Source organism: Cottoperca gobio, chromosome 11, assembly GCF_900634415.1.
Source record: "Cottoperca gobio chromosome 11, fCotGob3.1, whole genome shotgun sequence".
In the NCBI taxonomy this organism is placed as follows: Eukaryota; Metazoa; Chordata; class Actinopteri; order Perciformes; family Bovichtidae; genus Cottoperca; species Cottoperca gobio.
Genome location: NC_041365.1, coordinates 5,479,145 through 5,494,357, shown reverse-complemented (window position 1 = coordinate 5,494,357; position 15,213 = coordinate 5,479,145). Strand labels below are relative to the sequence as shown.

Below are 15,213 nucleotides of genomic sequence, written 5' to 3'. Positions count from 1 at the left end.
GACCATCTATTCTTTGAAAATTGAGGTTAATAAAAGTGACACATAAAAAAATAAACAATATTTTTCTTAAATCACGGTTTGTGTTTATTGAAATTCTAGAAAAATAATTTACACAGAATATTAGTTTGGGGTATTAAACAAATACTTTGTCATGTCCTCTTTTTCCAAATTATAAAATAAAATAAAAAAAGAACTCGAACGCTTCCTTCATTTCTGAAAAACTGAATAACAATTTAAGTATAAAGGAACAGCTTGCATTATACGCAATAGTCCTTTTGAAGTGACAACATGCAAGTGTCTCTTTCCAGGATAACGTTCTTCGTCTTCCAACGTGGTAGGAGTACCAGAACGGTTTTAACCTTAAAAAGGCAAGAACGTGGAGCTCGGTCATGATGGTTGCGATTGGGCAACAGTGCGTTTGGAGACAACACTCTCGAACTCCTCTCTGCTCAGAAGATTCGCTGTTATGCTCTTGCTTTCGTCGAACTTCGGCAAGATGACGGCGATGTATCCATCAGTGAAAGGCTGTTCAGATTTGACAGAGAAAGCATTTATTTTGATAAGAAACTTAATTGATTGCGGTTGTAGTCATCTTGCAATCATAAATGATAAGACAAAAAAATACTTCTACATGGCCTAATTCAAGAGGGCATTTAATTATTAGAAATACACATGATTCAATTCACACAAGGATGGACATATGCATGGTATCCAGATGTGCACTTGGTGATACAACTACAGGGTAAAAACATACATTTACCTTTTTCAGCAAGAGAGAAGGCGTTTCTAAAATACTCTCATTGACCTCGAGAAGACGGCCCCGGATGCAGCTAAAAAGATGTTAGATTTGTGTGACTGACCATGACATACAAGCATGTGTGCCTCAAAAAAACTAAACTATTATCCTCACCTGTAAATTGTGTATTCAGTTTCATCTGTGCATGTTATCCTACACAGAGGTGCAAAATCAGTAAGGAACTGACCCCCCTATTGTTGGGAAAATAAATATTGAGATGCATTTAAGGCCAAACTGAAATAAATTGTGAAGTGAAGTTACACAGGTATACATTAATGAACATAGAGCAAAATCTTCTGTAGCTTTATGAAGTGTTGTGAGTTTACCCGCTTGGACTTCCCAGACACTTTATTGTTCAACCGACTGCAGCAATTACTGATCTGGTAATTGATGCTTTTGATTGTTCGCCCATCCTGAAGGATCGGGTGAGTCTCCGCTAATGTGATAACGCACAGTCTGCAGAGAAGAAACACAAATTCAAAAGTGTGGCTTTGAAAACAAAAACAAAAAAGTTAAAAATATCAGCAAATACAAGTCACTTTTATTAAGTGTGGATTAAATAAAGTAAAAAAAAGTGTGACTGATTGAAATTGAAACACTGTAATGATATCACCTTTTTTGAAACTTTACTTTGTGTTGTTGGTTTGCATTAGATATTTATGAAAAGGTGTTTCTGAAATGCAAGTTCATCCATAAACAATATTTTACAAAACTCTCAATATAATGTAATACTACCACAAAAAGCCTCAAAACTATATTGATAGAACCAAAAACTAAACATTTTAGTAGTATTTGTCCCAAGGAATTGCAGTTTATATTTATTACCAGTTCTAAAAATGACTTTTCGTTTAGTAATCATCTCCACCTGGCGTTGATTTCACTTTTTAAGTTACCCATCATACCACTGTTACCTGTTTGAATGCTGCAGGATACAATGGTCCTCACACGGTTTCCCCTTCATATCTGAATAAAACAACCACAATACATTTACGTATTTCAATTAAATGTATTATGTTGGCTAATCAAATTGAAATATGTAATACTCTCCCTGAAGTATGAAGTTCAACTAACGTTAGCGGACTTAGCCACTGTTAGCTAACTGTTAAAATAACATTTCAGTGAGGTTTTACTAACCAGCTCTGAACCATCGCGTGTAATATCGGTCGATAACTGACGGCGCCGTCGCTTCTGTATCTTTCTGCTCCATGCAGTCCATCAAAAGTTCTCACAATACAGTTTTTCGAAAAAACCCTAATTTACAGCAATGCCTATGTTCTTACACTACTCAGCGTGTCGGACAGCAAATGGTGTGACACCAAGTGGTCCGTCCCCGAACTAGTCCGACAATCTTTAATAGCAAAACGGTTCCGTAAATACTTTTTGCTTCTTTAGGAATGATATAGCTGGAATTGACACTTTAGTAAAGTACAAAACCTCAAAGTAAAATCTTCATCACAGTAAAACAAAAAAAATGGAAGCATAGATACATGGGATATCTGTCAATTTGATGTGATTGTGGTTAGACTGATCAAGCTACAGTTAATCTCATGTTAACCTTGTTTAGTAACATGTTCACCATTTAAATAATTTAGTTAATCTAAACTGGATCTGAATATCGATCTGCTGTCGTATTCAAACCAGACGTGTGGACATGTTAAGGCTCTACTCTTTCTCTGGACAGGTAGGCCTAAACTCAGTTTTTCTTAGGTTAGCTTGAATTTACTGAAGATGTCAGTGTTTTGAACATTTCCAAAACATTTCTTGCTTTGCCTTTTTCAACTTTTATAAACAGTTGTGCAGTTTCCCAGTGATAGATATTGTCACTTGACACTGTTTACCCCGGTCCTGTACCAGGACTCCAGAGATGTAGGGGCCCAGGAAATCATTTGTATCACTTGATTTGAGCTCATTTGATGAAATGTTAAATTTTTCAACAGTTACACACAATGTCAATTCAAATTATAACGACCTTAAGGTTGCTCTTGCATTATTACTTGGCTGGTACCTGTCTTGTAGAGGGGAACTATGGTAAAAATCTTATTAAAACAAATATCTGTTTGAACAAATGAGCACAAACATCAGTCAATAACTGCCCAAAGCAAATGTTTTTCAACAACAGGGTCATGCTCATGCTCATGATGTTGCAAGATGTAGTGTTGTGAGAGCAATTTTTCATATTGCCCACTAGATGTCAGGCTACTGCTAAAAACTGCACTGTACTGTCAATGTGATTTAACTCTACACATGCAAACTCCTAAGAGGACATCAAAGCTTTCCTCAAAATTCAAATCCTCTGCATGATGCGGGTACATCTCCATATATTTAGTAATATCTCAGCTAAACATTTTCATATTTGATTGGATGCATTTGTTTATGTGTGAACCACAATATAATATAGTTATTATATACCATCTCGCGTGGTCTGATCAACTGTTCAATTTCCATATTTTGAACTACGTGTCATTTCTTTTCCACTTGGCTAATGATTCTCACAGATGGCCGATAAACACTTTAAATTGAGTCTACATCCGAGTGGATTATGCATTGAAGAGGTCTGAATGAATGCAGGAGTGGGGGACTGTTCCCCTCCCTGGATCTTTAAAATAGCTCCTCTCTGACCCAGACCATTCACATACCAAACATATCTGGCTCTATGTGCCACTTGCATAATGTGGACAGTGCTTAGGGAACATTTCTCAGGGATTGCCATCAGCACGAGGAAGATTAAGTAATGATGACTTCATCTTGGTCACATAGTTGAGAGAAAGAGAGCGCAGGAGCGAGAGAGACTCGACTGATATTTGGAGGCACAATGAGTTTTCCATGCATCTACTCACCACTACCAAGACTTGGAAAGTTTTTCTGTCAAGACATATCGTAATGAGTTTTTCCATTACTCCTCCGTCTGTGGTAGGCCGTGGTCTGCAATTAATTCAGAGATGAAACACAAAACCACTGTGGAAACAGTGGACATGAAGGGAGTATCTCATAGTCATTCAATCTTGCATCAGGAATTTCCAATAAACAAGGCCATTCTTGATATGAATAAGCAGCTTTAACTGTGACTCTTTTCCAAAAAATTCCCACTTCAGGGCATACAGCTTCTGCTATTAGTCAGTATATCTTCAGTCAGAATAGATTCTGCGAAAGTTCATGAGGACTCTTGTCAATTTATCACTTCAAATTGTTGTGTGAGAGGGAAAAAGGCTTTGTATGTCCTGGTGACCTCTGTGGATGTTGATATTTGCGAGAGTGTGTGCATCTGTGTTTATCAGTATCTGTATATCTATCTGTTTATTGCCTATATGTATCTGTCACTCTGCTCTGTGTACATTCCCAAGCCTTTACTACATATTGTTGGCTTGAAACATCCCACTCTTCAGCACTCTTCGAGGTTCACTGGTTGGCTGTCAAACAGGCATCTCGAATGTCTCCAGCTGCAAATATGTGTGTGTGTGTGTGTGTGTGTGTGTGTGTGTGTGTGTGTGTGTGTGTGTGTGTGTGTGTGTGTGTGTGTGTGTGTGTGTGTGTGTGTGAGATCCACACATAGCTCCACGTCAGCTACTGTTACAGCGAGCAGACCCTCTTCTCTGGCTCGCTGTTTGTGTCGTCTGCACGGCTCCAGCAGTCTCTCCTTCTACATGGAAGTTGTCCAATGTCTTTTCGTGGCGGAGGAGAGCCTGATAAGGGAAGAGAGAAGTTTTAACCAAGAAGGGGGGTGCCTGTGTGGCTTAGACAGAAAACCAGTTGTTTTTTCTTCTTCTTCTTAGGACTGTGCTCAGGTCTGGCCAGAAAATTGAGGATTTCCTGCTTCGTGGCACACAGTTAGCTGTGTTTTAAGCCGGAGAGACAGATGAGATATGTCTCTGTTGTAATGCAGATGGAGAAAAAAGGGGATTTCTTTTTCCTAAGTGGTTCATGCAGACAAGCTATCAGAAACACTTTCGACAGTTTGTTGTTTAGGAGGAGAACTGCATGCAATCCAGGCTCAGCTTCAGTATCTCATCATTCGATACATGTCTAGGAAAGTAGTTAGAAATGCTGCAAGTCTTTTTCCTGGAAAGCAACGAGGCACACACACCTGCATTTGCCATTTAGCAGATTGAGTCATAAGCTGCCAAAAGGCACATTTAAACCCTTCTTGATGTTATGTGCAGTGGGCTACAATTAAAGAACTGTAATTTCAGGGTAACGTTTTTGAAGTACAGTCAAATGAGCTTTTGTGTCACATGGCAAACATGAGATTTCATGGTGGACTGATCAACAAGTGCAGAGTCAAAGTGATCTCTCCCTTAAAAAGTCATGAAGTGGTCTGTCTGCTGTCAGCGAATGTGCTATAATGCAACAGCACAGAAACCCCAAAGCTGTCGACCGTTGCTTTGAATGTGGTGCTTGGAGGTCCTGTAAGCTTTTTAAATGTCATGTCTGCAGGGGAGCGGTATCACTCTGATAAGCTGGTCCCATGTCAACTTATTATTAGCTTTCTCTGTGGTAATCTGCAGCCAAAGGTGCAATCAATCATGTCAGTGCTTCTCTGTTATTTCTGGCCCCTCTCCAAAGGCAACGAGGCCCGAGGCTCTGAAATTATGTGTGTGTGTGTCGCAAATGTGTGTGTGAGTGAACTTCATGATTCCCTTTAGTTGAAACATATTTCATCACAGAACTGTTTACGTGACGGGGTGCATCCTCCCTTTACAGTGTTAACAATACATTAAATACAGCTAAATACATTATAACTGAAAAGATCACTCTGAATGTTGAGCAAGTGATCACAACATCTTTACAACATTTAACAACTTATATGAAGTGGATTTATTGTTACCATGCACTTTTTGGTCTTTTGTTCTGCTGACGGGTTTGAAGTACGAATGAACGAATAAATGAATAAATTAAAGATACAGTAGTTTGCATGAGCGACACAGTGATTGACAGAGAGCCTGACCAGCGTCAGTAACAGACATCTGCCTCTGATAAAGTTTGTTTTTGTTTTTAAAGCTATCAGTATTGATTAAATATGAGTGTCTGCGTGCGTCTACAGAACATGTGTGAGAGAAAGGGATTAAGTGTCCCTGGCAGCAGATCAGCACTTGACAGTTGTGTCATTTCACTTTGACCTCTGTGTGAGAACAAGAGGAAGTGGTTTGTTTCAACTGCTGCCTGTCATTTTTGGAAACTGGACTTTCGTCTCAAACTCGGTAAAGGCTATCTGTAGTTTCATAGGATAAAATAGTGTTTTTCAATCATTTTAATGTCCAATCTGAGAGGTCACAAGTTAGTCGAAAGATTTATGTTCCAATAGTTGAGAGTCACTGGTCTGGCAGATCTGGTTACATCAATCACATATTATTTTCTGTCTTCTTTGACCTGGTGCCCGTCCATATTTATTTCCTCTTTCATGTCACGGACTAAGAGGTGCTTCAGACTCATTCCTGATGCTAATTTGTTCACATCTGTCATCCTGCTTGTCATTCAACATGGAGACAAATGGGGTTCAACAGGAGCTGAGGGGCAATGGAAAGAACATACACACTGCCAGGTACGACTCCAAATCCACATGCACACACGTGGAATACTTTACAGGTTTCAGCTCCGGATTCTTACCACATGCTTTCTCCTGCCAAAGAAAGCAGTAAAAAATTAACAAGACTGTTTTATGAGACACTGAAAGGGATATATGTATTAAGTCATCGACTGGGCATATTTAGGTTTACCAACAATTTCTAATTACAAAGCGCCTACACAGTGCCTGTGGTAATTATTTGTATGAAGCCACGTCGCAAACATCTTGAAGATCTCATGGAAAGTGAACTTTTCTCCAAGAGGAACTCTCCACCTCTTGTGTTTGCTTGTAGCGTAGCAGCAGGCAGGATGCTCTGAGCTCTAAACTCAGCTGTCTGTTGAATAACAAATTGTTCCTTTTGATCCAAATATCCACCCTTCAACTGTTTAATGTAATTTACACCTCTGTCTGACTGAAGCTTTCAAGATCCAAACGCTTGTTTTCTTCAAAAGATATTCTCTCAGGTTCCACACATTCAAAAAGGCTTTCAATAAGCTTTTATAATGTTTCTGTATTGTTCTAACTTTTATGGTGTTGGTTAACTTATTAACAAGATCAATCATGTCCGGCTAATAAAGCAGCTGTTACAAGGAAAGTGAAAGTTTTCTTGTGCAGAAATTACAAAGGTCATTACACAAACATACCAGAGAAAGCACACAAAGCTTTTGAGTGCCAAATGACATACCCGTGCAAATGTTTTGTAGAGATTGTTTTCCTTGCCTATTTTTCCATTGCACTTTCATTATATAATTATAGAATATAAAAAGTACCTTTATGAGCACCATGAACATCACTGCATCATTCTGCAGCCTCATGTGCGAGATGGTTTAAGGAATGAGAGCAGACATATTCCCAGCAGGTCACATAAGAACACTCCATTCTCTGGCAAAGATTTGGACATTTGGAGCTTTTTTTTGGAGAGTTCGGTTTTTGTTTGTTTCCCCTGGCTCTCTGGACAGCCTTGGACATGGTTGTGTGTGTTGGCTGAGGCCTTTAGTTCAACATTAAAGGCGTTGTTCTCATGTGCTGTTTCTGAAGCGAACACTCCGTGTTGTTGACAGTGCTCTTTTGTCAACACTGTCAAAGGTTCTCAGGGTAATTTTACCATCACAAGTAAAACGTCATTATTATCTTTCAATCTGCCGATGCCATATTTGGGTCCCACCTTTGGGGCTATAGATCGAGATAGAAAGATAGAGTCATTCGCGTTCTACATTTGCAGGAAGTGGTCATAGTTGTAGTTTCTGTAACGTCACGTTTTTGAACCAGATTAAGCTAAAAGCAGCATCAGCTCATAGAGTGAGGTTTTCTCACGGGAAACGCTCAAACTAAATATATGATTTCTGGAAACGGAGTAAAAGAGCAAAACTAATATAAACTCGCATGTTGCATTAGAGTCGGTCCGAAAACCCTACAAGATGATCTCCACTTAAAGAATTAACATGTGATGATGGCATCGGTATGGAGAGGGGGAACTGTTTTAATTAACAAAGGGGAAAAGTACAGAATGTGTTTGTGATTGAGCAAAGCAAACATTTTTCTGGATATGTTCTCATACGGCTCACCGGCCAGCATCCAGAGCAGAAGTGATGAAGTCAGAGGTTTGGACAGCTGGGCCTCGGGGTAGAAAGGAGGATGTGGCGAGATTAGAAGAGCCCGATTAACAGAAAACAGACTGGAGGAAGAGGAATCTCTCTCCATTTCTTCATTTCCTTCTCTTATCCCATTCTTCTCTCTACGCCTCCATCCCGTTCGGAGACATGGACGGACAGGGAAAAAACTAATCTAAGGCCAGAGTGCATTGTTCGAGTGTTTTCCTTGGTGCTTACTTCCACTGTAACATCAAACAAAATTCCCACAGAGAACAAGGGACTCAACTTTGGAATCCCTTTTGTCTCACCATAAAGCCGTCTTGAGGGTTTTCTCGTAAGACAACATGCGCTGTGCGGGTGTCTGGTTTTGTTAAGTTTGAGGTGTGATTCTTCCGCTCCTTATCCCACTGAGAGCCTTTGTACACGCACAGATGTGTGATGACTGGCAGGGTGAGGGAGTATTGTCTTTCTTATCTGCATTCGTATTAACGGTAAATGCTCACGTGATTTCGGGGAAGAGTTGTTTTTTCGGGTCAAAGGGAGTTTATTTCTGAATGTATAAGCGGCCTTTGATGAAAACACGTTTTCCACAAACTCTCAATATTGGCTTCAATCGACATAAAAATTCACCCAGAACACGATCTTCAGTGTTTTTTTAGACTCGTTCCACGTGGTCTGGAGAGGCAGCCTGATGTGAGGACTGAGTAATGCTGACTGGACAGCAGTCTCTGCATGGTGCAGTAGTCGGCTACCAGATGTGTGTGTCTGCATCACTGATTGTTCCACTAAACACACACGTACACACACACACAAACACACACACACATTGCTCTCCCAATATGTTACTTGCAGGTATTTTACGAGGCTTTAAAACCAGGAAACACAAGTATTTGATCCTGCTTTTTTAACTGAGATGAAAGTGCTGACCCTGTCTTAACTAGTCACACACAGTTGGCTCATGAATTTAATGAAAGCAAGTAAATTAGATTGCCAGAGTTGGCAACTTTGGAGGTGCAACTTCCTAAAACTGGGCTTAGAGAGCTTAAATCTCTAAAAGAACACAGCAGCCATGAAGTAGCCGTGATGTACATTCACTGATAACTGGTGGGGATGAAAATGGCTGTTTAGACCAGTGCCTGCCAACCTTTTTGCTTAATACAAAGCAATTTGTTTGACTTGAGAGCCCTCCATACAGGGTGAATGTCTATGAGTTGAGATTTCCCCTTCTTAGATGGTTTGAAAAATGAACATAGAGGAAGTTTGTAGGGTGGTTACAAACCTGACCCCCATGTTGGAAACCACAGCTTCAAACCATATGAGACTTTCAACAATAAACATGTACTAACATTTCCTCACTGTGCTTCTGCTGATGTTCTCGGACACATTTATCAGGCTTTACTGTCTGAGTCAGATGCGCCAGCGAGTAGCAGAAAGCTATACGTAACACATGCTGCTGTCTTTATTTAGAGCCAAGGTGATGTTTTCACATACAGGCTGCTCTGTGGGGTTAGTTGTTTAAAATGCTAAGGTCAACAGAAGAGGAAGTTGCTCAAGCACAAATATGAAAGTGTAAGAGGGGAGTGTAGTTTTATGAAAAAAAACTTTAAATGCAACTATTAAATAATCCTTTATTGTTTGCGTTCATAATTCTTTTAGATTTGCTTTCTTTATTATTTGATCAAATAGCAGTTGTTCAGTCAGGCTGTCATATGTCGACCATGTGAAATTAGGGAGACGTCACACTGGCAATAATAGACACAGCTGGACAGAGGAAGTTCAACAAATATCAACAGTTTGATGAGGAAATTTGAATTTAAAACCTCTCTGAGCTTTTGCCCATCGTAATCACTGAAGCTTTTATCCCTGGATTCTGTTCAACAAACACAAGCGGTTCCCTAATGCTTCCCGAGCAATGACTGACATGGTACATTGTAAGATGAGTAATATCATGATCATTGCTTCAGATTCAGAGACACCAAATATTTTAGACTTAAAACTTCTCTTGGATGGATCAAATGACTATGTTTAACGTGAAAGTGGTTGCTAGTAGCGACAAACCGCTGTTTGCAAACACATTTTTTGAAAACACATTTTTCACATAAGGTGACAATGTGTCAAAGTGTCCACAAAAAAAACTAATACTCTTATACACATGAATATCACCAAACAATAACCCTTAGCAGTCTCCTTTTTGCTATCTTGATGCCAGGCTGTATTTCTCACACGCGCAGAATTCACATCACAGTTCAATTGCACCATCGTCCAGTTCAACTCAGATCCGTCTTTTTAGCTGAGTCAGAGTGTAAGTGGTCATGCAATTTGCGTTATTGTTAAAGTACTTCAAAGTGCTCACATTAGAAACTATAACACACTTCGATGTTTGGGACGCTTAACACAAATGTTGGTTCGGTGCAGCACACTGCTCGAGAAGGATGCCCTCTAACTGCCTTCCACTTGAAGGTATTCCAGTCTTTTGAACCTCGCTGCTTTCTCTAGAAGTCATCATAGTCAATGTTTCCAAGGCCGTTTTCCGGGATAGTATAGACAGATTTACTCTTTTTCTTCCTGCTCTCTGCTCTCATCTTTGCAGGGTTTTGATTCTCAGAAAGGGACAGGTAGGTGGCAATGCTGTTCCTGACTCCATAGCTCACGGTGTTGTCACTGCAGCTGTCTGTGCTGACCAGCTGTCTCCTGTTAAGGGAGGAGATGGAATAATAAATGACAACAGAATATCTTCATTCTTCAATTTTCTTCCTCACTTATCGCCTCCTGGATCTCAAGCCATAACTTTCTTCAAATCCATCCACCACAGATCTGCTTGAATATATATATATTCAATAACAAATGGTTGATTACTTAATTAGCCAGTCGAAATAAAATGTATCAATTTTGATAATTGTTTAATTGTTTCAGACATTTTTCAAGAAGAAATGTCAAAAATATCTGGTTCCAGTTTGAGGATTTTAGACTGTTGGTTAAAACAAGCAATTTAAATAAATCATGTTGGAAATATAGAATTTCATTTCATTTTACAGATTTCCAACATTTAATACCTGAGACAATTAATTGATCATTTAAAAAAGTAATCTGCAGATTATTGAAAAAAAAATCAAATTTTACATCTGACCTTTGCTATTTGGACATGCAGTAAAAAAAAACACATGACTCAAATAACACCGAAGAAGCTACCATCTCACAGAATCATCATACAGCGTCAGATTAAAGCTGCTAAATATCTTCACCAAGCCTCTGTTGTACCTGTCTATTTTCTTCCAGTCAAAGTTGCGTCGCATGACTACAGGTGGAGCTCCAGGAGCTGCATCTGATGGTGGCGTTGTGCCCGACAGACAGGGGGAGGTTAACGCACAACACAGGCCATCTGCAAAGTCTGAAAAGGCGAGGAGAGGGGAAGTAAAATACTGCTCACAGGCTTACAAACAAACAGAAGAAACGTTGCATCATTTGCAACTACTACTACTACTTTCACGCTGCTCAAGAAAATACACAAACCAAAGTAGTGAACAGTCATCATCATCACGCATGCATATTGTATCTCATTTCCGGTTTTGTTACAAAGTATTCTGTCAGAGCAGGAAGTATATTGAAAGAAACTACTGATAAGATGTTCTATATTAAGAACATGATCAATTATTTTCAGTGCTTAAGTGCGTGTGATGGCCTGTGTGTGGGTGTGTGTGTGTGTGTGTGTGTGTGTGTGTGTGTGTGTGTGTGTGTGTGTGTGTGTGTATGGCTCTAGATGTTGTGATGCGTATATCCTTTAGTTATGTATTCTACTGTTTTTGCATCCACCTACCACAGTAGTGGTTGATCATATCTTCTAGGCACTGGAAAGTGAGGCGAGGGGAGATGTAGTACCAGCTGTTGTCCAGTCTGGAGATGCGATAGTGCTTTACGTTCCTGTGCTTCACTGAGAGCGAATACAGACCTGAGGATGCGACACACACACACCATACAACAATAAGCTTTCGTGATGCCAAGCTACTAGAAAAAAAAACACATAATGCTAACAGGTCACTGTCATTTCCCCAGAACCCAAGAACGTCAATAATTACTGATCCTTGCTTACTGAAAATGTTGGGGACAGTATATGAAAGCAGAAGTAACATAAATGTCAATCCTGTGCTGTAGATCTCCTCCCAAACTGTGCATATAATGAAGACTTTCAGCTCAAACTGAACCGCACAGAATTATTTTCAGGGAGGAACTCACGAATAAATAATTCCCCTACAACAAATCCTGAAAGAAATAGTTTTGGGGAAATACGCTTATTGGTCCTCTTGATGAGAGTTAGATGAGAAGATTGACCCCAATCTTATATCTCTGTTTAAAAAAAAAAAACAGCTACAGCCAGGAGATGCTTAGTTAAGCTTAGCATAAAGACTGGAAACAGAAAAAACATGTAGCCTGGCTGTTCCAAAAGTAAAAACCACATCTAAAGATCAACAATTAATGCTTCATTTGTTTCTTTAATCCAGAGAAAGAAAGTGTAAAAGCATGGTTTTACACTTGGTTAGATTAATTCTTTTTTGTTGACTGTTGACTTCTTGACTGTCTATCTAATGCTCGGCAAGAAAGTGAATAAGTATATTTCCCAAAATGTTTATTATTTGAATTTGTTTCTATTAGACAATTTTTTAAAGAATTGTGCCTATACATAGAGAAAACATGGAGCAAATTGTAATGACATGCATCAAATGTCCCATGCCAGAGCATGTGGACGGCCCAGGTCAAGAGTTCTAATTCTTTTGGCAACCCTGACCCTAACCCTAACCCTAACCCTAACCCTACGCCAAAAATATATCTAAAATCTTTCCTAATCCTCAATTCCTTGACATGAGGGATTTTCTTGACTGATGATTTGGATCTGGCTAGAACTCGTCTTGGCTTTCACTTCCATGCTTTTGTCCTAACATCACGATGATCAAATCTCGCAACTTGTTAACAATTGATTCTGCTGTCAGTATGTACTCACCTCTCTCCCTGGCACTCTCCCGCACCAGGAAGGAGCCCACTCTGTTCACAGGTAGACTGAGCAGCTCTTCGGCCTTCGTCCTCTCCACCCCCTCAAACAACCAACTGACCAAACCAAAAAACATGCTGTAAGTTAAAGATCACATTCAATATTTGTTGCATTAGCAGTAAAAAATCCCATTCTATTATTATATAGTATAGTATAGTATTATTGTGTAAAAGACATAACATTAAAATCTGCACATACGGCGCGTGATTAGCATCTGGTGTTATCTCTCTCTTAAGACAGAACGAGATTTAAGATTGTGCAGTGGTAAAAGATACGTTTGACATTTTTTGACAGACCAACTAAGTTGATACTAGAAGATAGTGTCAGTGTGTTTCTACTCACCCATGGTACACTTTTGCCACATGGCTGTTGGGTATGTAGTTCTCACTTTGTGTTTGGACAGAGCGTACTCTCCACCAGTAAGCCTCCCTGATCACCGTGAAGAAGCAAAGAGGAATTAACCATTGACCTTTTCATGTGATCACTTCTCTATACTGCAAATTTAGAGCATCAAGTTACAAATGCGACTTTATTTCCTCATAGTTATTTGAGATTTTCCTTCCTACCAAATAAAAACTGGATTGTTAAAAGAAATCAAAAGCATGATCGTACTGAGCTATGAGTCTGAGCTTCTCCCCCATCCTGTAGATGGGTTCGCTGATTTCAGGAGCCGGGTAATCCTGGAGCACCACCACCATGTCGTCTTCCAGACCTGTCAAGAACAATATTTACAGCATTTACAAACACAGGCCAAATTCTGATACAAAGACATCTGGATTTGGAAAAGTCCAAAGATGTCTGAGAACAAAATCATGAGTTTAAAATCATTTTTGAGTGTAGTTTAAGATTGTGACATCTCCGCTACTGTGCATATGCAAAACAAATGGGAGTAACTCCCGTAGAGCTGCAACTATTTAAAGATAAAAAGTAATCTTTGATGCAAAAATGTCACATAATGCTGATTTCAGCCTCTCACATGTGGAGATTTCCTGATTTTCTCTGTTTTATGTCACATTAAACTGAATATCTGTTGGTTTTAGGTCTGACAAGACATTTAAAGACATTTCTGCATTTCTGACATTTTATAGATCAAACAATTAATTGATTAATATAGAAAATAATCAGCAGATTAATCGATAATGAAAATAATTGTTGGTTGCAACCCTAAACCTCTGTTACTAACAGCCGTGGAGAAACTATGCGCTATGTGAAATACTTTAGTGACAAAACAAAGGATGATCATTTAAAGGATCTTACCTTTTAAAGAGCTGTCTGTTGTGACCTTGTCCCTGGTGCTCTCGCCTCGTATTATATTCCCCATCTTCCAGACGGACCAGACTCCAGCCTGAAGTCAGGGCAAAGATTCAGAAATACTGCAGTCTGTATTTTTGACACTAAGCTTCTCTCTATCGCTGCAACACCACCGAATGTTTACTTCCTATAAGCTGACCATTAAACTGACGCGCTCAGAATAGGGAAGCTGAGACGAGATGCTATCGGACTCAATTTTCCATTGATGCACTTAGCTCCGTGTACAACACTGATCAATGATATTGGATTGAAATATTGCTAAATCATGTTCCCATGTTTCAAAGCGCAATTCATATTGCATGATTTACACCATGATGCATTTCAACAGATCCTGCCTGACTCTTAAATTACAACACATATGGCCGGTATGGAGAAATAACAGTCTTTTCGATGAACTATGAGCCGTCAGAAGCAGTTGATGTGACAAAATGTAGACACCCACCTGTGGGACTTGTATTTGGCCTGCTGTGATGGCATCAAGTGTGGTTAAAGATATAAAGGCCCATAACAGGGGCTTGGTGGAGGCAGCGGAGTCCGGGACTAGAGAAGTACCATGTTCATAAAGGTTTACAACAATGACTTGTTACTGTGTGGCACAGAGTGTGGCTACAGCGCTGCGTCTCACTGCAAACTCACTTCCTGTAATGAAATGAGGAAGAGGGCCAGCAGAAGTGTTGTTTTGAAACACAGATCATGAAAAAAGAGAACACGTAGCAGCCCTCTGAACTGTAGTTATTTACATTAACTGGAAACTGAAATCTGAAATCAATTATTTTCTATATTCGATTAATCATTTGAGTTGTTTGTCAAGCATGACCTTGTTCCAGCTTCTCCATTGCAACAGATGCTTTTCTTTGTTTTATGTGATAGTAAATGTTATATCTTTCGGCCCCCTGGGGCCCGACAGACATTT

The 15,213-nt window shown here is 39.5% G+C and overlaps 2 protein-coding genes across 2 annotated transcripts; both read right to left on the bottom strand.

Annotated features, from left to right (window-relative positions):
* Positions 1-60: 60 nt before the first annotated feature.
* Positions 61-2,126, bottom strand: abitram (actin binding transcription modulator). The gene is made up of 6 exons (XM_029443807.1): positions 1,931-2,126; positions 1,708-1,759; positions 1,123-1,252; positions 911-987; positions 761-830; positions 61-525 (listed from the first exon to the last, which is right to left on the bottom strand). Exons 1-6 carry the CDS (start codon positions 2,010-2,012, stop codon positions 388-390), a joined length of 549 nt encoding a protein of 182 aa, XP_029299667.1. The 5' UTR covers positions 2,013-2,126; the 3' UTR covers positions 61-387.
* Positions 2,127-9,559: 7,433 nt separating this feature from the next.
* sla1a (Src like adaptor 1a) lies at positions 9,560-14,918 on the bottom strand. Its single transcript, XM_029442533.1, has 8 exons — positions 14,743-14,918; positions 14,247-14,334; positions 13,602-13,701; positions 13,332-13,418; positions 12,942-13,045; positions 11,763-11,894; positions 11,207-11,336; positions 9,560-10,639 (listed from the first exon to the last, which is right to left on the bottom strand). Exons 2-8 carry the CDS (start codon positions 14,308-14,310, stop codon positions 10,441-10,443), a joined length of 816 nt encoding a protein of 271 aa, XP_029298393.1. The 5' UTR covers positions 14,311-14,334; positions 14,743-14,918; the 3' UTR covers positions 9,560-10,440.
* Between the last annotated feature and the right edge of the window lie 295 nt (positions 14,919-15,213).

Excerpts from the sequence above, each read along its gene's own strand:
- abitram (XM_029443807.1), bottom strand. The coding sequence starts at position 2,012 with ATGGACTGCATGGAGCAGAAAGATACAGAAGCGACGGCGCCGTCAGTT. Across the intron at positions 831-910 it reads ACTGAATACACAATTTACAG|CTGCATCCGGGGCCGTCTTC; the intron begins GTGAGGATAATA and ends ACATCTTTTTAG. Across the intron at positions 526-760 it reads CTTCTCTCTTGCTGAAAAAG|CCTTTCACTGATGGATACAT; the intron begins GTAAATGTATGT and ends AAATCTGAACAG.
- sla1a (XM_029442533.1), bottom strand. The coding sequence starts at position 14,310 with ATGGGGAATATAATACGAGGCGAGAGCACCAGGGACAAGGTCACAACA. Across the intron at positions 13,702-14,246 it reads AACAGACAGCTCTTTAAAAG|GTCTGGAAGACGACATGGTG; the intron begins GTAAGATCCTTT and ends TGTTCTTGACAG. Across the intron at positions 13,046-13,331 it reads GTGGCAAAAGTGTACCATGG|TTGGTTGTTTGAGGGGGTGG; the intron begins GTGAGTAGAAAC and ends TGGTTTGGTCAG.